We start from the raw sequence: 23,767 nt of genomic DNA on the forward strand, positions 1-23,767 counted from the left end.
TTTTCAAACTAGCTCTAGCTCCCAGTTCTGCTTTTAAGAACCAACAAGTCATTTATAGTTTCACCAAGAATGACCTGTTGCAAAGATGTCTTCTAGAAATAATGGAGACAAGTGAAGTGCATTATGGTAGGCTCAACAAAGGAGAATACAGCTGGCACTATATATCCATTTATTCCATACCCCCAAACTCCGCACTGCCTCCCCACTCATCTATCATCCCTCTGTACATATTCACATCTCAAGAACATCTTAACCTTACCATCCTGTACTCCTGTTAAAAGTCTACCTGGTTAACACCATCCTCAAGCTAAATTCCCTCAGTTGTCTATTAAGTGCTGCAGGGAACTCAGGGCTGTGGCAGATAGCAACATCTCTCTCTACAAGCTCCAGCCCTGCTGCAGCACTCCCTCCCACCCGAGCTGGGGGAGAGGCTGGGGTCTTGACCCTGACCCAGCCTGGACTTACTGCAGCCAGGGGACAATGTGCCCTTCTCCCTCCCTTCCCATGACCAAGCCTTGCCGGAGCTTCCACAGCTAGGAAGAGGGACCCCACTTCTGGCCTCAAGCTACTGCAGAGAGATATGGCTCGGAGGACTTCTCTCTCCCCACCACAGCCCCAAGGCACCCTGCATCCCAAAGGCCCCAGTCCTACCCCAAAGCATCCACTCCTGCCAGAGCCTTCCCCATTCCATCCCTCTGCTCTTGCCCTGAGCCCCTCACAGCCCTACTTTTGTGCCACACCATCAATGTGCAGAATTAATGTTATGTGCACAAATATGGAGGGGATGTGTCACACAGCCAACTTAGGCCACCTTATACTACTCAGAAGTATTAATTTTTCACACCTCTGAGCACATAGATATGACTTATTTTTTAGTGTAGACCAAACCTTACTATTCCAAACTCAAGAACACCAAATTAATTTATATCTCTGTACATCCACATCACACTTAAATCATAGTTACGATAAAGTGAGACTTTGCCCAAAGGCTTGACACCAATTGAGTGTTTCTTGTAACTGACAATAACATCAGTATTTAAATGATTTCAAGCAACAGCTAATCAAGGTGAATGGTGAGTGCAAAAGGTATGAGAAAATAATGTTTGAGAAGCAGTTAAGATCCATCATGTTAAAAAGCTAAATCCTTAGCAGTACCTACAAAGAAAAGGTGGTTTGAATTATTGTGTCAATTCATAAACTAAAATGTAAGCATTAGCATATTAAGGACCTGTCATAACTGTTAGTTTAAAAAGTACCAAGAAAAGTTCATACTTATTCTGAAAGGAGAGCCAAATTCTATTTTTAATTATAGTCCACCAGCCAGGTTAGAGATTCAGAGTTACATTATATACTCAATTTATGGCACAACTCCAGATTATAGCTATTTATTAAGTAGACCCTACTGGTACACTCAGCATCAACAACAGGAAAACATGCTTAGCATTTGTATTGCCAGTTATCATGAATTTCCATTCATACCTATGCATGTACAAACATGCCTTTTTTTCCTCTGCATTTCCTGTTACAATGGCTGACAATTCCTACCCTCTAGGAGTACAACTTCACAACAAACGAACGTGTAATCGTAACGTAGGAAAGCACTCTCACCAACTTTAATCTAGTTAGCTCAGATAACATTGGTAGCGAAGATGTCGCTGTATGGGCTTCAGCGTGGGCTAAGGGCCCTAATACAAGCTCACCAAGGAACCTGCGTACAGACTTGGGGGTGCCTACGCTGAACCAAGCATCTTCACTCCTCAGCCCCTGCACTGGCTAGAATAAAACTTTAACAGATATAACTACCCTTACTATGGTCAAACCTTCATTTGCTGTTATTCAATTCCACTCCCTTTCACACTAGTGTGATAAACATTGGTTTTATAAAAGGGAAATCATGCTTCAATCTATTAGAATTCTTTCAAGGGAATCAACAGGCATGCAAACAAGACTCAGGGTGATCCAGTGGATATAACGTACTTAGATTTTTAAAAAGCCTTTGACAGGGTACCTCACCAAAGGCTCTTAAGTTAAGTAAACTGTTATGGAATAAGAGGGAAGGTCCTCTCCTAAAACACTAACTGGTTAAAAGACAGAAAAAGCTACCCATGTTGGGAATCTATATTGCTTCAATGTAAATCCATAATATGCCCACATCTGGTCAGTTTCAGCAGCGGCTGACTTGGGCATGCCGGGGGCAGAGCAGCTGGGGCGCTGCCGGATTGGTCCGGTAGCGTTGATTCTCGGCGCTTCTGGACCAACCCAGCAGCACCCCAGCTGCTCTGCCTCAGGCATCCCCAAGTAAGCCGCTGCTAAAACTGACCAGCGGCTAACTTGAGGAAGCCGGGGGCAGAGCAGCTCCAATGGTCTGGCTGCCCGGAGCACTTCCAGGTTCCTGATGGTGCCGGACCATCAGGAGTGCCGGACCATCAGATGCCGGACCAATGGAGTTTTACTGTATCGGGACTCCTGACAATGTGATTTGAGCCTAATCTTTATATCTGTCATTTTCCATTATATACCCAATAATACTCTTATGGTCTACTGTGCACTTACTGCAATTCCCACAGACACATCCAATAAGAAGTAGTCATTTTTATTCAATTACTGTAGAGAAACTTGCTATATTTGTCTTAAACTCCTATGTACATTTGTTCTGGTTACAGGCTGCAACAAAGTACCTGAGCAACAAAATTACACAAGTAATATTTTATTTAATTGTACTATTAGAATGATTTACATGATTTTACATTAGAAAAACAAATCACATTATAAAACTTCCAAATGACATGACAGAGCCAAAAATCAGAAGACTGATCCAAGGAAAACTGAAAAGTATGGTCTCTAAGCACTGAAAACCAAATAAAATACCAAATGAGCATAACATTCCTATAAAGCATTAGCTAGAACCACAGCAGTATCTTGATACTAACTCAAAGTACTACCACAGAGATGCTTTACACAGCAATACTACTAGCACAAACTAGAGATGTAGAATTGTGGTTAATCAGTAAACTTGTTAAACAAAATGTTTAACACAGCTTGCCTGGATCTGGCCCTTGAGACTTGGAGCTCGGCCTCAGAATTGGTATAGAAGGGTACAGCTTGCTCAGGAAGGACAGGCAGGGAAAAAAGGGAGGAGGTGTTGCTTTACATATTAAAAATTAATACGCTTGGACTGAGGTGGAGATGGACACAGAAGACAGATTTGTTGAGAGTCTCTGGGTTAGGTTAAAAGGGGTAAAAAACAAAGGTGATGTCATGCTATGGGTCTACTACAGACCACCTATCCAGGCAGAAGAGGTGGGTGAGGCTTTTTTAAAAAACAGCGAACAAAATCATCCATAGCGCATGATTTGGTGGTGATGGGGGACTTCAACTACCCAGACATCTGTTGAGAAACCAACACAGCAGGGCACAGATTATCCAAAACATTCTCGGACTGCATGGAGACAATTTTTTATTTCAGAAGATGGAGAAAGCTACAAGGGGGAAAGCTGTTCTTGATCTGACTTTAACAAATAGGGAGGAACTGGTTGAAATTTGAAGTGGAAGGCAGCTTGGGCAAAAGTGACCATGGAATCATAGGCTATGTCTACACTGGTAGCTTCTTGTGCAAAAACTCTTCCACAAGAGAGGGTCTACACAGGCATGTGCTTTTGCATAAGAGATGTGTTTTTGCGCAAGAGCATCCATGGCAGTGTAGACGCTCTCTTGCGCAAGAAAGCTCTGATGGCCATTTTAACCATAGGGGCTTCTTGCGCAAGAAATTCATGTTACCTGTCTACACTGGCCTCTTCTGGAAGAGCTCTTGCACAAGAAGGCTTATTCCTTGTGGGGAGAGGAACAACTCTTCCAGAAGAAGCCAGGTTTACAACGCTGTACTGTAAATGTACTTCTGGAAAAACGCTCGTGCAGTGTAGATAGCTGGCAAGTTTTGCAGAGGTACGGCTGTTCTTCCGCAAGAAGCTGCCAGTGTAGACGTAGCCATAGAGTTCATGATTCTAAGGAATGGTAAAAGGAAGAACAGCAAAATAGAGACAACGGATTTCAGGAAGGCAGATTTTGGTAAAAACTCAAGAGAGCTGGTAGGTAAGGTCCCATGGGAAGCAAGACTAAGAAGAAAATTAACTGAAGAGAGTTGGCAGTTTTTTCAAGGGTGTGATGGGCCAGCAGCGGCCTGCACTGGAACGGGGGCAGGCAGCAGCTCCAGCCCCGGCAGAAAGCGCGTGGCTGGGACGCTGCATCCGCCGAGCACCGGGCAGTTAGTCCGGACTTGTAAAGTTAAAAAATGGCGACCGGCCGGGAAGATGCAAATCAAGTGAGGGATATTTAAATCCCGGGCTTGATTTGCAACTTCGAATGCCTACATTAGCCTCCCTAGTTCAAACTACGGGGCTAGTGTAGACATACTCATAGTGAATGCTAGTGGAAATGGGGTAGGTTTAGAAGTTAAAATTAAAAAAGAACAAGTTAAAAATCACTTAGAAAAAGTCAGATGTCTGCTAGTCAACAGGGCCTGATGAAATACATCCTAGAATACTCAAAGAGCTAATAGAGGACGTATCTGAGCCTTTTGCTATCATCTTCGAAAAATTATGGAAGTTGGGAGAGATTCCAGAAGACTGGAAATGGGCAAATATAGTGCCCATCAATAAAAAGGGAAATAAGAACAACCCAGGAAACTACAGACAAGCAGTTTAACTTCTGTACCAGGGAAGATAATGGAGCAAGTAATTAAGGAATCCATCTGCGAACATCTGGAAGATAATAAGGAAATAGGTAGCAGTCAGCATAGATTTGTAAAGAACAAATCATGTCAAACCAATCTAATAGCTTTCTTTCATAGGGTATCAAGCCTTGTGGATAAGGGAGAAGCAGTGGTTAGTGCAGGAGTGGGAAACCTTTTTTGGACCAGAGTGCCTCTGACCCACAGAAAAAAAATCAGTCAGGGGCTACTTACAACTGAGAAGCCACTGGCTGACAATGAGAAAAATAATTCCCACATTTCCCTTGCACACCAGAGCCTGGGAGGCGGGGAAGGGGGGCAGGCTAGCAGATTTTGTGCACTCCAGCCCTGTGGGTGGTTGTCGGGGGGCTGGAGCGCCAACATGGGCTCCCCAATGCTGAGCCTTGGGGGCCAGTTCCAGGCAAGCCATGGCCTGGAGGTTCTCCACTACTGAATTAGAGCTACATGTCCAGTGGCAAGTAAAACAATTGAGTCCTACCTGTAGTGAAATTAAACTAAAAAAATAAATTTCCTGGTCTTTGCACACAAACAGCTGCTAAAAGTACCACAGGACTCAAGGATTCCTCGTTAACTCTTCCCCTGCAGTGAAACTAATATAGAAAAGCAAAGAGGCCTCAGTGCAAGCAAGTCCTACTGATACCATGTATACCAAAAAGGGAGTAGGTAAGGGTGAACTCCAATGACTTACCGACATTCGGTGCTTGTATCATGCCAGTTTGTAGTACATGTGTGGTAGCAATGTGACAGCAGTGCTGAAAGCTGATATCACATTGTTATTATGATTTCACACTCAGGATTCTAATTATACATCTTTTCAGAACACACGCATCACGGGCATAGCAATGAACCAGAAAAAGATGGCATGACCATTTTGATTACAGCTTCTTGGATGTGTGCATTGGAAAAAACTGCTTAAGTATGATCTTACAGGGCTTTTTAGCTACTGAGAGGAATAGTTAAATTTATTTCAGTTTACTTATTTAAGCTATTTACTTGCTTTTCAGTACTCTCCTTAGTTCCATTGTCCAAACTAGTCTCTAGATTTCCAAAAACACAAGGCAAATGTTAATTTACATTAAAAAGACACATTATTTATACTGAACTTTGTTTTCCATGACTGTACCAGATGCTGGCTTGAAAACCAAAGAGATGGCAACACTCTACTTATCTAATAGACACACGCAATACAAGTTGCACTACAGGTTGTACCCCCCTTAACCAGGACTCTGTAGTCCAGCAGGACCACAGACATTCCTGGACATGGATTCCAGCTATAAGGAGGTTGGGCCACAGGGCAGGAGCAGAGGGGGATGGGAGAGGTGTGACTCAGCCAGGAGCCCCATGTTGAGAGACGGAGTTCTGGCCTCTGCTGCTGGGCACTAGTGGGGGGCTGGCAGTGGCCACAGAGTCCTAGGAGCCTCAGCAGCCCCAGAGACTCCAGGGCTTGGCTGGAGTCCTAGGCAGGTGCAACGCAGGCTGTGTTAGGAGGGTCTTCCCTCATTCAGCAAATCCCTTTGTTCAGGACCTGCCAGGTCCCAAAGGGGCAGGACAAGGGAGGTACAACCTGTAGTGAGAACAAGCCCCTCCAATATACCACCAACTGATGCACAGTTGCCAATTGACTTGATATAGGACTCTTCACAAGATCACAGTCAAACAGGAATTTGACAAGTTCACAAAACAAACACTGTTTCTGCTATCACAAGCTAAAAACCATGATTTACCTGGTCTACACATCGCAAACTGTTTTAAAAATCAAATGTGGACAAAGCTCAAAGATGCCAGTTAGTCCAAGCTGTGATGTGGACACCTATCTACTTTAAACAAAGCTCAGAAGTAACAACTTAGGGTATGTCTAAATTTAAACTACCACTGTGTGTAGTTGCAGCTGTGCTCCTGTAGCACTTCAGCATAGGCACTACTTACAGAGATCAGAGGGGCTCTCCCATCAGCATAAATAATTCAACTCCCAGAAAGATGTAAATAAGACAATGGGTTAATTCTTCCATTGATATAGCACCTTTTTACATGGCATAGCTATGTTTCTCAGGTGTGGATTTTTCACACCCTTGAGATACATAGCTATGTCCCATGGTGCAGGACCAATCCTTATTTTATATAATAGCCAGATGGTAAAACTTTTAGTCATTACTGAGGCTTGATTCAAAACTGGTAACTCAGGAGTGAATGACTCCATTATCTCATTACTAGTATCTTGAGACACTTCCCTTTCATCTAATTATTATTAAAAAACAGACATGCAGACATTAGAATCACATTAGATCTTTTGAAAGGCACCGCCCCATGGCTATTAGCCATACTCTAATCCAGTGTTTCTCAATGATCAGTCAATGGAATGGCATATCTCCCTGAAATTTCATTGACAAAATATAGGAAAGCAGCAAGCCAGTCCTCGGTATCAAAGAAGTTGAGAAACACTGCTCTAAACTTACATCATAGACATAAACTATTTGTCCATATATTTTTTAATCAAATGTGCTCTTTGAAGACTACTTTCCCTCTGATATTTTGAATAAGAGTCTGTATTTTTCCCTACATCTATAAGCAATCAGCACTACATCCATTAATCCTAAAGTAACTTTGCTAGTCTCTTTTCGTACTAGAAACATTTCATTTGATTTATATGTCCATTAATGAACTCCCGCAGCAGTCAATTTTCAGTGACAAATCAAAACCAGAATACTTTTAATATCTGATGTGCAGATGTGATGACATAGGGAATATACTAGCTACTTATTGAAATGCAAGATTTTATTTAAGTGGACATATTTTTAAATATTTTAATTCAAGGATTAAAAACATACCTATAAGAAGCTTCAATAAAGACCACAGCATAAATCCTCTACCAAACTATTACCTTAAAGATATTCTGATTTTGATTTACTGTATCTGACAGTGCTTTAACACTGTGGAATCTGATGTACACTAACCTCCACCCTTTCTTCTGCTGTTTCTAACATGACCAACAACAGGTGTGCCAATCATCTTAAATATATCTATTTTTAATTCCATAATCAACTTATGTATCCATATTCAGTGAAATATTACCGTATTATTAATAAAGGTTTCCCAGTTTGGAATAATAATATTTCACACTTGCAGCACATTCTTCTTGAAAGGGCAAAATTAGAGCAACTAATGAGCTATGTGATGTTTAACTGGTCACCTCCTAATTTACACATGTTCCATCATCACGTATGTTCATGTCTCTAAAATCCAACTGAGTTCTTTATAACCTCAAGCACTCTTCATTGCATACTTGCCGCCTTAATAAACTTTTTTTATTGCTCTAATATCAAAGATTTTCAAAAAGTACAGCAGTTTTGTATCCCGGTGACCCAGTCTGAGCTCATTTCAAACAGGTATTTATTACACACTGCTACAGCCTTCTATGAAAAACTGTGAACTATAAATTATGCCAGTTTCCTACAAAGATAATAAATTATATTAATATTTTGTCTCACTTATCCTTGCAACAATTGAGCATGTCTAAAAACAAGATTTTTTTTGAAAAACGATATGGCTGCATTCATGTAATAGGCTTCTTAGGACCAAGAAGGTAGGAGTGCATTCTGGGTCTTCCGAAACATGTCTCAGAACCAGTTAGCCTGTTGCTAGAAAAAGGGGCGTTGGAGTATTTTAAATATGAGAACCATGTACAGTATCATAGAGTTAAGACAACTCCAACATATATACAGTTGAACTGGGACAACTTTTACAATCAAAGCTTTCTGTCCTGTTTTGGGTAAACCATTGCAGATTCCAGTTTACGCATACCAGACCATAAGACCTCATCCCCAACGTTACAATTAATTCATAAAAAAGTTTTGTAAATTAACTGGAACAGCTGTTGCTTGCAGCTGTGTTACAAAGCACTACGGGCTCATCTACACTGGCCCCTTTTCCGGAAGGGGCATGTTAATTTCACCTATCGTAGTAGGGAAATCCGCGGGGGATTTAAATATCCCCCGCGGCATTTAAATAAAAATGTCCGCCGCTTTTTTCCGGCTTTTAAAAAAGCCGGAAAAGAGCGTCTACACTGGCCCCGATCCTCCGGAAAAAGCGCCCTTTGAAGTAGGAATAAGAGCCTCCGGAAAAGGGCGCTTTTTCCGGAGGATCGGGGCCAGTGTAGACGCTCTTTTCCGGCTTTTTTAAAAGCCGGAAAAAAGCGGCGGACATTTTTATTTAAATGCCGCGGGGGATATTTAAATCCCCCGCGGATTTCCCTACTACGATAGGTGAAATTAACATGCCCCTTCCGGAAAAGGGGCCAGTGTAGACGTAGCCTACAAGTTCAAAGAATTGCAATCTACGGTTATCTACAATGCCTTTTAACCAAATGTACACAGTGCAGAGTGCCTGTGTTTTTCCAGGATGCCTCTGGTTAATATCAAGGATAACCCCACTATTCAAGTCAAAGTTACAACTACTGAAACCTACAGAAGTTAGAACTGTAAACGAATTTTAAAATAATCTAATCTAGTCCCCTTGACCATGCACAATTTTTTCCTACATTACATTGTATAGTCTGGTTTCATCAATGGATGTTAAATTGCATTTAATCAGCTAATCGAATAGTTGATGGAATTTACATCAACTACTCAATTAATCAATAAGGGGGGAAACTGCTGAGCCACAGCAGGATTAGCTCCCAGTCCCAAAAACTAACCTCACTGCAGCTCTGCCTTTTAAATGTACTAAGAGCCGCCAGCTGATTTCCAGCTCCCCTTCCCTCCCCACCCCCTGCTACCAGTCCCCCACCCTGCCTCTACGACCCCTGCCCCCTTGCAGAGACGGTACCGGGGAGGGGGAGAACCATTTTTTAAGCCAGCTCCTGCTCTCCCTCTCGGCTGCCTTTCTCTGATATAGGCAGCAAGGGGTTGGGGGAGCCACTAGGCAAGTCACTACTCAACTACCCAATAAGCATACCCTTATAGGGCAGTTGACTAGTCACTTATGTCCCTAGTTTCATCCAGTTTCTTGGTTATTCTCTAACACTGATCCATTGATCTCTACATCAGAACCTCCCTCTTGCTCAGTAAGATCTTGAATATTTTTATTAATTGTCTGAATCTTCCTTCAGAATTCTAAGACAGCTCTTGTCTGATCTTTGAGTCTTCTTTTTAAAGTCAAATCTATAATTTTTTATCTATCTTTGAAAGTATCAGAGAAAAGATTTAAAATGTGTGGCGTAGTTAAGTATATAAATATTCTTCTCTAGCTACCTCTTAAGAGACCTACAATGTCTTATTTAATCTTTGTCCTTTGCAATCAAGAAGGTTGCATTTTTTTTAAAGGGAAAAGAAAATAGCTTAAAACATTTAACTATTCACAAGAATATCCCACATTGATTGATATTCCTTTTATACTATCCGAAATCTAGTATTTTAAACTTAATATTTTGTAATAATTGTTAAGCATTACAAGAGAGACTCTCTCTTGAAAAGTAGTTTAAAATGAAAGAAAAGAAACCAGAACAAAATGCTTAAATGTTGTTACACAAATACTCTACAGCAATTGTAAAACTGCAATTCTACATGAAAGATGAAAAAAAAACAGAAAAATTTCTACTAACATTTCCATGTCTTAAAAGCTTATTTCCAACCATCTAGGAACCCAATCCTGAAAGCTGATTCTTGTGGGCAGACTCCTGTGACAGTATGGACTCTAAGTCCATGGGTCTCTGCAAAGGGCCATGGGTTTGCCAACAAAGATTACAGGATTAAAGCCTAAATCTGAAGGATTCTTTTATCCCCACCTTGGAGTTAGCTTGGTTTTAATACTCCCAGCTCTACACTTTAACCAGAGAGTTTTCTAATAGTCATATACATACTATTTTACTGTTGGTTACGTTTTACATTCCATAACTCACATGTGCAAAAGTCACAGCTGTTCTCATAGCCTTCAAGTCACTGCATTTATTGTTGTTTTAAACAAAAAGGAGCATACAATCCATTATTAATGCTAAATTGCACACTGAGGCTTCTTTTATAGAACTATAACACAAGATTAATTCTCTCTCAGATACTATTATCTTTGCCAACACTACCATGGAAGAAAAAGATTTAAGAAAGAAATAGATGCAAGTCAGCTCATTTTCCATGTCTCTGGTGCAATGTCACCACCACAAGAAAGTAACACTGCCCTTTGTGTATCTCCTAGGCCCTTTAAAGAGCTTCAGTTTCTACACAGCATCAGTCCTGAAAAATTCTATTCCCACAGCTACCGACCATCACATAAAAGTACCCTAAAACTTTATGCATTGAACACAAAAGCCTAAGAAGCTTAAAAATTTAGCCATCCAATTTGTGGCATATCCAACCAGCAGCTGCAGACATAGCATGACAAACAACCACGCGGCCTTAAAACAAGTGCAACACACAACCTGCCTGCAAATATTGTCCTAAGATAACGCGCCTTTGAGTTTAAAGCGCAACAGGCCAAGAAAGCTCAGGCAGCAGCAGCAGCAACTGTCTCTCCCCACAAGTCATCAGCCCAGCTCCCGCTTGTCCCCGTTCCCCCTTTTCGCCGCCTCCACGCAGACGTGGGCACAGGAAAAGTTTGCCGAGCCCCACACACACACACACACACACACACACGTGTGGGGAAGGAGCAGCTGAGCATGGCCGCCGCCTCCGCCTCCTCCCACAATGCAACGTGAGCTTTCGCCAATTTCCTCACGGGATCGAGCCCAAGAAGACACCACCCCGCAAAAAAAAAAAAGCCCCGCCAACCCCAGCCGGCCCGCCCGCGGGCGCAGTGCCACCCGCACCTGCCCACCGAGGCAGACACCCGCCTCCTTCCCCTCTGCTGCACCCCGGCTTCGGACAAGGCCCCGACACGCCCGGAGCTTCCGGCTGCGGCCAGGGTGATGGCACCGCCCCTGGGCTCGCCACCCCTCAGCCCAGCCCCAGTGGGGGGACCGGCGGCGGCGGCGGCAGCGCTACTCACACGCGTCGAGCTCCTCCGACAGGTCCTCCTGCAGCAGCGACAGATCTAGGGAGAGACACAATGAGCCGCGCCCGCAGCCTCGCCGCGCCCCCGGCCCCTTCCCCGCGCAGGGGCGGGGGCCCGCGCGTCGCCCCACAGCCGCCCCCCCCTCCCCACACGCACGGGGGCCGCGCCCGCAGCAGGGCGCGGGCGGAACAGGGGGCGCTGCCCCGGCCCATGCACAGCTGGGGGAGGGGGGCGCGGGAAGGCGGTTGGTACCTACCCGCCATCTTGCCGACGCCGCCCCCCCCCAAGTGTTGAGGGGAAGCCCCGTGCGGTGCGGGCCCGCTGGCGGCGTCTCCGGTGTCCCCGAGAGAGACTGGCAGGCAGGCGGCGAGCGAGGGAGGGGTCTGAGCCGGACACGCCGCTCCCGCCTCCGCCGGGGAGTCGCACGAGAGCGGCCCTCCCCGCCCCTCGCTCGCTGGCGCTGACTCACTTCGCGGAGCCGCCTCCAGGGCAGCGGCCGGGGCCCGCCCGGCCCTACAGGGGGCAGCCGGGGCGCGGTCCCCGTCCCTGCCCGCTTGGCCTGGCTCCGCGCTCCTTCCCCGCCTGGGCCGGGCACTGCGCCCCGTGCCTCCCCTCTTCCCCCTGCATGCTCGGCCCTGGCTGTGTGCCCCTTTCTCCTGCACGCTGCACACTTCCCCCCACAGACACGCACGCTGCACCCTGACGTTTCTTCTCTCTCACCCTGCACACTGGGCCCTGGCACTGCCTTTCCCCCTCCGTGCCTGCTGGGCCTTGGCACATCCTAACCCCATGCACTGGGCCCTGGCACTTTACCTCCTTCCCCTCCCCACATACACCCTGCGCTTCCTCACGCCCTGAAAACTGGGCCCTTGGTACTTCCCTTTCAGCCCCACATGCTGGGCCCTGGCATTTCCTTCTCCCAACCCCCCTGCTGCAGCCTGGCTCTTCACCTACTTTCTTCAACCTTTCACCCTTGGCTTGCAGCTGCACCTCTTTCCCACAACCCCGTGTGCTCTGTGTCCTCTGCTCCAGCCCCAGACATCAGGCCCTGGTGCAGTGCCCCCTCTCCTGAATCCTGCATGAATCCCGCTTTATCACTGCACTCCCCCCTCAACCCCCACCAAAGCACACTTGGCACTGTATTATTTGGCTCTGACATGAATTGCCCCTAAATTGGCACTGCAGTGTCACTCCCTCTCCACATACTTGGCATTGACGTCTTTTCCACTTGCTTGGCATTGTTACTGCCTCTTTCACCTTCCATGTACATTTGGCACTGGTTTTATTTCTCTGTTGTTTGGCTTTGATACCACTGCCCAGTGGCACTGGCACCACTCCTGTCTTACTTGGCACTCTCTGCTTATACAGAAGCCCCCTCCCTATCAATCTAAACATTTTTCTGGACCTTCACTGTGTCTGCCAATGTCATAATGGTAAAAAAAGGATAATCTAAACTAAGCTCCATATTCCCCAAATGAGCTATGGGTAAACAGAATGCACCTTCATCTACACTACAGCTGCGTCTAGATTGGCATGATTTTCCGGAAATGCTTTTAACGGAAAAGTTTTCTATTAAAAGCATTTTCGGAACAGAGCATCTACATTGGCATGGATGTTTTTCCGCAAAAGCAATTTTTGCAGAAAAGCGTCCGTGCCAATCTAGATGCGCTTTTGCGCAAAAAAGCCCCGATCGCCATTTTAGCCATCAGGGCTTTTTTGCGGAAAACAAATCAGAACTGTCTACACTGGCCCTTAAAAGGGACTTTTGCCTGAACAGGAGCAGCATAGTATTTCCGCAAGAAGCACTGATTTCTTACAGTAGGAAGTCAGTGCTTTTGCGGAAATTCAAGCGGCCAGTCTAAACAGCTGGCAAGTTTTTCCGGAAAAGCGGTGTATTTTCCGGAAAAACTAGCCAGTCTAGACACAGCCTACTTGTGCCTGCCAAGTGTTGTTTGAAATGAGGAAATCAAAAGTGAATGCTCTAAGCAGAGGTTGCACCATTAGTTTTTAGAATACCAAAGGATGCCCTAGAGGCTGACACAAAAATGCCAGAATTGGGCTCTGTGATGTCATTCCACAAAGAAGCATCTTCCAGAAGTGTCTCAGTGCAGCAAGGAGAGGTTTTGCCGAATCATTCATTCATTCTTTAATCAGTGATCTATAGTATTTGGTACACTTTGAGATCATCAATGCCCTTACACTTGGGATCATAGTTAAGGCATCCCAATGTCTTCACTAGGAAATAGATATCTTGTCATTGCAGAAGAGAAACCTCCAATTTAAAAATCTTGTGAAACACTCCATAGGAGTGCTATTTATTGCTATTGTTAGTTTTTCATGAAAAAATACATTTTAAAGTTAAACAAAAGCAATAATTCTTCATTAGTCTGTAACCATTGAGTATAAAGTATGGTTCAGTCCACTAGGATGTAAAATCCCATTTAATTGATTAACCGGTTAACTGTAGTGTTAAACACTACAGTTGACCAAGTAAGGGGGGGGGGGGGGGGCTGGAGCTTTCCCCTCCCAGCTGCAAGCTACCTGCCCTCCTCCACATTATTTTTAGACCAGTTGTCCAAACAAGGGACCTTTGACAAGATCCCACACCAAGGCTCTTATGCAAAGTAAGCAGTCAAGGAACATCTCATGAATCAGTGAGAGCACCACTAACCAGGCCATTGACTGTATGGTTGGTGGCACTGTGCAGCAGGGTTGGCAGGATCCCTACTGGCTTCTGCACCGTGCAGCTCCTGGAGAGCAGCTGGCATGTCCCATCTCCAGCTCTTATGCCTCAGGGCAGCCAAAGGACTCTGCATGCTGTCTCTGCCCCAACCACCGCCCTCGCAGCTCCCATTGGTCAGGAACCATGGCCAATGGGAGCTGTAGGAGTGGCACTTATGGACAGGTCAGCAAACACTGCAGAGCCACTTGGCAGCACCTTCCACATAGGAGCTGGAGGAGGGACATGTCACTGCTTCCAGGAGCTGTTTGAGGTAAGTTCTGCCTGGAGCCTTCACTCCTGATCCCCAGCCCTCTGCCCCAGCCATAGCCCTGATCCCCCTCTCAGTTGCATAGCATAAGTTGAAATATCTTATTTCAGCTTTTGGCGCTGTCTTCACAGCAGGAAATCCGAGGTAGAGCACTATTTCTCGGACTTCTGTTACTCCTTGTACAATAAGGGTTACAGGAGTCAGAGTAAGAAGTCCTCCAGCTCAACATTATTTCGACATTCTATCAAAATAACTGCTTGTAGTGGAGATACAGACTTTGTTATTTTGGAATAGCTTATTCCAAAATAACGCTGCCGTGTAGATATAGTCATATTGATCTGTCTTTACTTGCAAACACCAGAAAATGCAAGCTCTTAGAAATAGCTAAATTTGAGTCTGGTCTCTAACTTGGGCAGCAAGTATCATGGGCAGGGGAGGGTGCAGCCTTCCCAAATTGCCTCACCTGGCATTGCCCTTGTTCCACCGTACTTTCCCAGGCTCCCTTCCCCAGCCTGCTCTTGAGGTGGCAGAGGCTAGGGAAGGCATGCTGGGGGCTGCACCACACCGCCTGTCCTTCAAGCACTGGGACTGGTGGCTTGACCGGAGGTAGGGGTCCATTAGGCACTGCCTCTGGAGCTCTGGGGCCTCATTATCCTCGGCTGGGGGTCAGTGGCCCAACTGAAGGTGGGGTACTAGACTTAGGCAAGCAGTGGCCACACTGGGGGTGGGCCTTGTGCAAAAGGAGTGGGGCTGAAGGATTTACCCACTACTCATGGTCTCTGAGAAACTAAATCTCAGGAAATGTATAAAACCCTAAAACAAAGGCTCTGAATGGAAAGACTCAAATGGAAGACTTCTAGTATATTTCACACATGATAAAAATACATATATGGTACCTGCAATTATAATATGCATTAAATACATAAAATCCCAGAACAATAATAAGAGATTAGGTGAATACTGTAAAGTACTCTATCGATCTATTCATAACTACAAAAATTAACAAATCAAATAATATTTAATTAACATCAACTTCAGTGTTTTCCCAAATCAAGATATGTTTTGCTGGGATATGGAATCAATCTATTCAATATTGTGGCAGCTATAAAGCATTAGGCATAGGGAAAACTCGGGGCCCAAATGGCTTCCACATGAAAGGACTACTCGGTAAATTTGCAAGACATCTCTCTTTCACTGTTGAGATGTCGACTCCAACCTCTGATTGACGAGTTAAATGTAACCATTTGTTAAATTTTCAGACAAGCATTTTGGTGCTTTTTCTCATGGTGTCCTTCACCGAAAATGATTACAAAGCTACCTTATTATCCTTCTTCAAAATGTGAAGAGTTAGACAACTAGCGTGCTGAGAGTTCTTTCTATCATTCTGACAAATACTGTTTCGTTGTTTCTTGTACTCCCCCATCTGTTTGTCTCCATCTATTGTCTCTTAGCTTATATTGCAATGTCTTTGGGGCAGAGACAATCATTTAGTTGTACAGCATCTAGCATAAGGAGGTCCTGGTGTATTATTATTATTATTTATTTAAAGTATAGGTGGACTATTGCACCCATTTTTAGCCCCAATGGGATGCTAAATTTAATAGATCATCGGTCTATTTTGGTATGGCAATTCCTATACCCCTATATTGATAACCTACATGGAGATTTTTAGCTGAAAGGTTTATTTTAATGTTGCTGAAGACTGTGTTAAATGTACAAGAGAGGTTTTCAGTGTTGGGAATTTACAGGGATAAAAAATATAACCAGGGCTTCACATGGGCACAGCAGTCTACCCATGCAATGCCAATGCAGGATTGATCCCGGGGGGGGGGGGGGGAGGAGAATTAAAATTCTGTCTCTAACTGCTCATAGTGAGATGGGACCACCATTTTCTATGTGTAGTGATACTCCTTGCTTTATATTATACAGGGAAAGAATTGAATCCTGAAACAGTAGAGACCAAACTAAAAAGAGAAGAGTGCCTTCATTTTTTAAATAAATTATGATATTAGGAAATTATACATATTATGATAATATAAAAATCCCCTGAGGAACAAATTAAAGCTCAAACTGAAAATTGATATTGTGTTAATATAGTGATTGAGAGAATATTCTGAGTCTTGTTTATTTGTTTGTTTGTTTGTTTGTTTAGAAGGAATTAATAAAAACTGGACATTGTTAGGAAGAACTATGTAACTAATAAAAGAAACCACCAATAATAGCTAGCCCAAATAAAGAAGTTAATTTAATTGTAATTCCATGAAATATGCTCATTTTTATTAAGAACCTTGAACCTATAAAACCAAGACAGACTCTAATGGATAATATGTTTTAACATAAGTTAATAAACAAAAATTAGAGGAAACAATAAGGAGTCCTGTGGCACTTTCAGGACTAAGATTTATGTGAGCATAAGCTTTTGTGAGTAAAAACCACTTAATCAAAAAATTAGCTGCTGATAGATACAGTAGATGCCTTTATAATCACTGATATAGTAGGAATTGCAATAAGAATGATGAAATCTGGGAGATGTCCAAGGCCAGATAGCTTTATCATACAAAGTTTTAAAAGATTTATAGATCTTTTAACTCCATAACTGTTCTTTTTCCATGGATTTATACAAGATGTTAAAGTGTGTTTATATGCGTTTTTGTGTTTGTTGTTTGAATAATTTCCAGGTCAAATTTGCTTAGCTTACAAGGAAAAGGATGAATTTCATTCAAACTGCTAGAACTACAAACTCAACCTGGGACCCAGAGCAGCCAGCAACCATATATTTTTGGAGTGGTCACAAAAATAATCCCTCACCACCTGCACGCTAACTGTAATTGATTCCTTTCTACAGCCTGAGTATTTTGGGTAGTTAACTAACTAGTTGATTCTTTGGGACATTCCTCACATTTAACTCACTACTTGGGGCACAGTATAAAAAGAAGGAGAAGCAAACTAAAAGGGAATAAAAGGAGAAAGTGTGTTTTCTTTGCTCCTGAGTCACAAGGCCTATCCCTTGCCTTCTTTCAATGGGTCAATTGAATAGCAGATGGTACTTGATGGGCCATCAAGCAGGCTAGGCAGTGCATTACCAAACTGCCTGTGGATGTCAGCCAGAAGCATAGCACAAATTTTGTGATAATACATACATACATACATACATACATACATATATATCCTTAACCCCAAATCCAAAGGTGATACAAACATATAACTGAAATGATCATATTTAGCACATTTTAACATGTTTGCAGATATCTTACATGGCATATCTGGCATAACTCATTGCCATTCTACAATATCGACATTCATAATAGTATCTCCCAGACTCCATACAGCATCACACATGGGTCTCCCACCTCTCAGGAAAGTACTCTTGCCACTGAGATACGGGTATTCTCATGTGGGACTTTCTGAGGCTTCATCTACACTCCGTGTAAAGTGCTGCCTCAGCAGTGCTTTAAACTGAAATGCTGTGTCTACATTGGCATGATTTTGCGCAAAAATATACTGCCTGTCTACACTGGCGGGGAGTTCTTGCGCAAGAACACTGACGTTCTAATGTATGAAATCAGTGCTTCTTGCGCAAGAACTATGATGCTCTCGCTCAGGAATAAGCCCTCTTGTGCAACTGTTCTTGCGCAAGAGGCCAGTGTAGACAGGCAACATGAATTTCTTGCGCAAGAAACCACTATGACTAAAATGGCCAGCGGCGCTTTCCTGTGCAAGAGAGCGTCTAAACTGGCACAGATGCTCTTGCACAAAAGCACGTCTCTTGCGCAAAGGCACATGCCAGTGTAGATGCTCTCTTGCGCAAATACTTTAATGCAAGAACTCTTGCATTAAAAGTATTTGCGCAAAATCATGCCAATGTAGACGTAGCCAAAGTGTAGTCATGGCATGACTGCTAGGAGATCGCTCTCCCAGTGCACTGTGTAAATCACCTCTACAAGGGCTTTCAGCACTACAGCCTGGTTCACACTGGTGCTTTACAGCACTGTAACTTGCTGTGCTGGGTGTGTCTCTGTGTGGGGGAGGAGGTTTCACACCCCCGAGCCAAAAAATTACAGTGCTGTAAGGTGCCAGTGTAGACTTGACCTCAGTCTCCCATTAGGCACCTAAGCCATCTTGACTTATTCGTGGATTGCTAAGCAGTGATAGAAGCAGGCAGATTTTCATATACCCTGTTTCTTAGCCTCTTCTTTGTATAGAATAGATGATTTGGCTTCCTGCTTAGCATGCTGGCTTTTGCAAATGGCATTGTAAGGCACCTATCTCTCCCCATCCATTGTATATAGAAAGCCTAGGCACCATATCTTGGGTTTGTTGATAACAGTGTTGTTACTGTGGTTTTCTAAGTGCCTGACATTAGGTGCCATGATGCTCAGTATTGCAGTCCCCAGGTACCTTCATGGATCAGACCCTTAGATCCCAGAGAGAACTTTTCAGATGAGTCAAAGTGAGACAAACTTCCAAAAGAAGCCATAGTGATGCAATAGTTATAAAAAAAGCCACGTTAGGAAGGGAGTAGCCATTAATGTGATTCTGGGATGCATTAACAGGAGTGTTGTGAGCAAGACACGAGAAGTCATTTTTCCATTCTAAACTGCCCTGATTAGGCTTCAAGTGGAGCATTGTGTCCAGTTCTGGGTACCACATTTCAAGAAAGATGTGGAAAAACTGCGGAGGTCCAGAGAAGAGCAACAAAAATGATTAAATGTCTAGAAAACATGACTTATGAGGGAAGACTGAAAGAACTGGGCTTGTTTAATTTAGAAAAGAGAAGACTGAGAGGGGACATAATAATAGTTTTCAAGTATCTAAAAAAGGGTGTTACAAGTAGGAGGGAGAAAAATTGTTCTTCTTGGCCTCTGAGGATAGGACAAGAAGCAATGGGCTTAAATTGCAGCAAGGGAGATTTATGTTGGACAATAAAAAAAATTCCTTACTGTCAGGATGGTTAAATACTGGAATAAATTGCGTAGATGGGTTGTAGAATTTCCATCACTGGAGATATTTAAGAACAGGTTAGACAGACACCTGTCAGGGATGATCTAGACCAGTGTTTCCCAATTTTATTTGGCCGAGGAACCTTTTTCAGCTTTTCAGAATTTCAAGGAACCCCTAGGCTTATCAAGCAAAAAAAAAAAAAAAAAAAAAAAAAGGTAGGAGGCGGGGGAGGAAAGAGGGACCCACCAATTCATGAAAATCACATTCCTTCCCCAAGACACACCCCCATCTTCCTTCTGTGAGGCCTCATCCGCTCTGTTCCCTCCTCTCCATCACTTGCTATCCCCAGCCCTTATACCTGTCTCAACCTAGTGAGAGTGCGGTGTGGGGTGGGAATGAAGGATTTGGGTGTGGGAAGGGGTGAGAAGTACAAGCTCTGGGAGGGAATTTGGATGCAGGAGAAGGGGCTGTTGGCTCAGGGAGGGGGCTCTAGGCCGGGGAGTGTTGGGTTCAGGTGGAAGGTTGGGGTGCTGAGCAAGCCAGGGCTTGTGGATGTGAGGGTGCAGGAGTTTGGGCTGGATATGTGAGGGGCTCAGGGCAAGGAGGCTGTGAGTATGATGGGCTCAGGACACAGATTTGTGATGTGTGGATGGTGGAGGAATGTTGTGGCAGAAGACTGAGGATGTGGGGATGCAGGAGTTTGGAGATGTAAGAGGCTCAGGACAGGGGGGTTCCAGTGTATGATAGGCTCAGATTTGGGGTCAGGTGGTGCAGGAGTGTTATGATGCTGCAGTGAAATGGGAGTTTGGTCCCAATTGGGGGTTTGTTGGCCAGGCTTCATTTTTAAATAAAGTATTATGTCAAACTCAAAAGGTTTTAGCATTGTCTTTATATATGAGAGGGGTGAGGAACCTGTTTTGAGTCAAAGGTCACTGACCCACAGAAAAGTCAGTTGGGACCACACAAGTGAGATGCAAAAAAAACAAAAAAAAGCTCCTCCAAAAACCCCAAAGCCTCACTAATGTGGTCCCAAATGTGCTGGTGGGGGTAGGGGACAGAGTGCTAGTGGGTGCTGGGGCTGGGGAGAGGGTGCTGCTGGGTGGAAGGATGCTGGCTCAGGTGGCAGGGTGCTGGGACAGGCAGGTGGCAGAGTGCTGGGGTCAGGGACATAGTCCTGCTGGGCACTAGGGTGACTGGCAGGGTGCTGGGACAAGACACAGGGTGCTGCTGGGTGCTAGCATGGATGGCAGGGTGCTGGGGCCGGAGCCAGGACCGGGGCGGTGCTGAGTCCTGGGGTGTGAGGCAAGGTGCTGGGGCCAGAGCGGTGCTAGGGTGGATGGCAGGGCTGCCAAGGAGCGGGATAGGGATGGGGTGCAGGATCTGGGAGGGATCTGGGGGGCGGAAGGGGACAAGGTCTGGGTAGGGTGCAGACCAGATAGGTAGGGTGCATAAACAGGCTGGATGTAGGGTGTCTGGCTACGAGGGAGGGTGCGAGGAGGGGACTTGGGTAGGAGTTGGACCTCCCTGATCTGGTACCCTCTAGACCTGACTGGTCCCAGATGAGGAATTTTGGACCAGGGGAGGTCATTTCAGGTCTCCTGGTCCCCCCCCCTTCTCCACTAGGCTTCTTTGCACCTCTATCCCTTGCAATCGAACTAAGCTGCCCACCCCTGCTGGTTCCCTGCACCTCCCCCAAAACCATCCCTCACAATCCAAGGGAGTGCAACACCAGTTCCCTGCAGCCCCTCACAGCCCAGCTGAGCTACCTGTCTGTTCTGTATGCCCTCCCCCATCCACCTCAGCCCAGCTGAGCCCTGCACTGGTTCCCTGCATGCCTCTCCCACAGCACGGCTGAGCCCCGTTTCCCTGCACTTCCTCCAAGCCCCGCAAAACTGCTGAGCCAAGAGCTGATTCCCTGTCCCTCCCTCCCCTGGAGTCTAGCCCCGGTTCCCGGCACCTCCCTCCTCCTGCAGTCAAACTGAGCTCTGAGCTCCACACACACACACCCCACCCCACAGCCCAGCCCAGCCCCCCAGACTTCCCCACTCTGCAACCCATCTGAGATCAGTTTCCTGCACCTTCCCCCAAACCATGTAGACATGCTGAGCCAGTGCTGATTCCCTGCCCCTGCCTTCCTCCCTCCCCTTGGCTGTGTCTACACTGGCACGATCTAGCACCAAAGCAGCCGTTTTTGCACAAAAATTTGCTGCCTGTCTACACTGGCCGTGTGTTCTTGCGCAAGTACACTAACGTTCTCATGTACGAAATCAAGGCTTCTTCTGCAAGAACTACGATGTTCCCACTCTGGAATAAGCCCTTTTGAGCAACTATTCTTGCGCAAGAAGCCAGTGTAGACAGGCAACATGAATTTCTTGAGCAAGAAAGCCCTATGGCTAAAATGGCCATCAGCACTTTCTTGGGCAAGAGAGTGTCCACACTGCCATAGATGCTCTTGTGCAAAAGCACAGCTCGCACATGGAAGAGTGGATGTGTTCTTGCACAAGAAACAACCAGTGTAGACATAGCCTAAGAGTTTCCTCACATGAGCAAAATGAATTTTGTATTGTGCACCAGTATTGAGTTCATATGGCTTGTTTGGATGTGCCACCCAAGTTATTAATACATATTTTTAAACCTCTACCTTTTCCCTCTGCTGCCATGTCAGCTCCCCTGGTGCCTGCTGCCCCCCCCCACTCCTCACCCTCCTCTACTGTCCTGACTCCTGCTCTTCTCACTGTCCTCAGCCCTCCTGCAACCTGCCCCCCTCCACCAGCCCTTCTCTCCTCCCTGTACCCACTTCTCCAGTAGCTCCACTCTGATTATGTGAGCTACCCCTCCTCATCCCCTCTTCTAACACCTCCCTCTACAAACCTGCCTTGCATCTCTCCTCTGATGGTGGTCCCTCCACTGCAGGTGTCTGACCTTCTGCTTCACCCCCAGAATCCCCTGGCACCTGCACGTTCCCTTAGCCCTGTACCCTCCTGGTGCCTCCCCCTTCCCTCACTTCCCCTGCCCCTTTTGCTCCATTTTTCCCTGATGCCCACCCCTCACCACCCTCTGCCCCCATTCCCCTCATGCCCCTGTGCCCTCTCACATGACTTGCTCCATCCCAGCCTTCCTCATGCCCACCCCTTCTTTCAAGCCTTCTCCCAGCACCTCCCCTCATCCTTCTAGCCCCCAATGCCCTTACCCTCTCCCCTCCTAGCATCACCCTGTCCCCCTTCCACTGACACCTCCCCTCCTGCCCTTTTCCTCATTGTCTGCACTTGGCCCCCTGCCATTTCTCTCCTCCACCCCTGTCCCTTTGGTGCCTCCCCCTTCCCCTCCACCTCCGCACAAGCACCTTCCTCTCCCAGCCCTTCCCCTTTCCCTCTGTACAAGCCCCACCCCTTCCCTTCCCTTTCCCTCTCTCTTTCCCTCTCCCTCTCCCATACCTTCTGCCTTCCACTTTGTGGGGCCGGAGTCTGTGCTCTGTCCCTGGACTCCAAACCCGCAACTCAGCCATGCAGCGCATCATAGCGCCCAGCAAGTTTAAAATCCTGGGCTGTGACATTATGTCACGTCCGGGCGTCTCCCCACCCGCTGGTTTGAGCGCGCTGCGCAGGGCAGCAGCAGTCAGCGACGGAGAGCTCAGGGAAGGTCGTGCATGGCTGGGACGGGGACAGGGGAGAGACACTCTGGGGCTGGGCTGGGAGGACACACGCGCAGGGGGTGGGATCGGGACCCGCTCCAGCTCCAAATATTGCTGGAGCTTGGGCACCACAAAACTCGCCGCCCACGCCTCTGCTGGCTAGCCGGCTCTCTCGCTCTCTCTTTTTCAGAGGGGGCGGGGGAGCGCCGGCTGCACCAGTTGGGAGCACCAATTGGGAAACACTGATCTAGACAGTGCTTGGTGCTGCCGTGAGGGCAAGGGACTGGACTTGATGACCTCTCGAGGTCCCTTCCAGTTCTAGTGTTCTATGATTCTATGATTTAAGTGCCAGGTTGTCTATGGCTACTGTGCTGTGACGTGGTGGGAGTGTAAAAGACTGAGTACATCCTGCAACATTCTGAGTAAACCTCATTGAATTAAGATAAACTTCACTGAATTAAGTAAAATCTTAATGAGTTA

At 45.7% G+C, this 23,767-nt stretch overlaps 1 protein-coding gene across 6 annotated transcripts in view; it reads right to left on the minus strand.

Moving 5' to 3' along the window:
* PPP4R1 (protein phosphatase 4 regulatory subunit 1) overlaps nt 1–12,311 on the minus strand; it is an 86,975-nt gene extending 74,664 nt beyond the window's left edge. For 2 of the 6 annotated variants that reach the window (XM_075920980.2, XM_075920974.2), the window contains exons 1-2: nt 11,982–12,311; nt 11,720–11,764 (exon numbers count right to left, since the gene is read on the minus strand). Coding sequence is in view for 4 of the 6 variants with exons in the window: in XM_075920974.2 (XP_075777089.2) it covers nt 11,720–11,764; nt 11,982–11,988 (52 nt within the window). In the remaining 2 variants the exon portion in view is untranslated. Of the gene's footprint in view, nt 1–5,435; nt 7,508–11,367; nt 11,408–11,719; nt 11,765–11,981 lie in introns of those variants that run through there. The other 4 variants (XM_075920971.2, XM_075920979.2, XM_075920972.2 and 1 more) reach the window with 4 other exon arrangements.
* Between the last annotated feature and the right edge of the window lie 11,456 nt (nt 12,312–23,767).

This window comes from Pelodiscus sinensis, chromosome 2 (genome assembly GCF_052426305.1).
Source record: "Pelodiscus sinensis isolate ZL-2025 chromosome 2, ASM5242630v1, whole genome shotgun sequence".
NCBI lineage: Eukaryota > Metazoa > Chordata > Testudines > Trionychidae > Pelodiscus > Pelodiscus sinensis.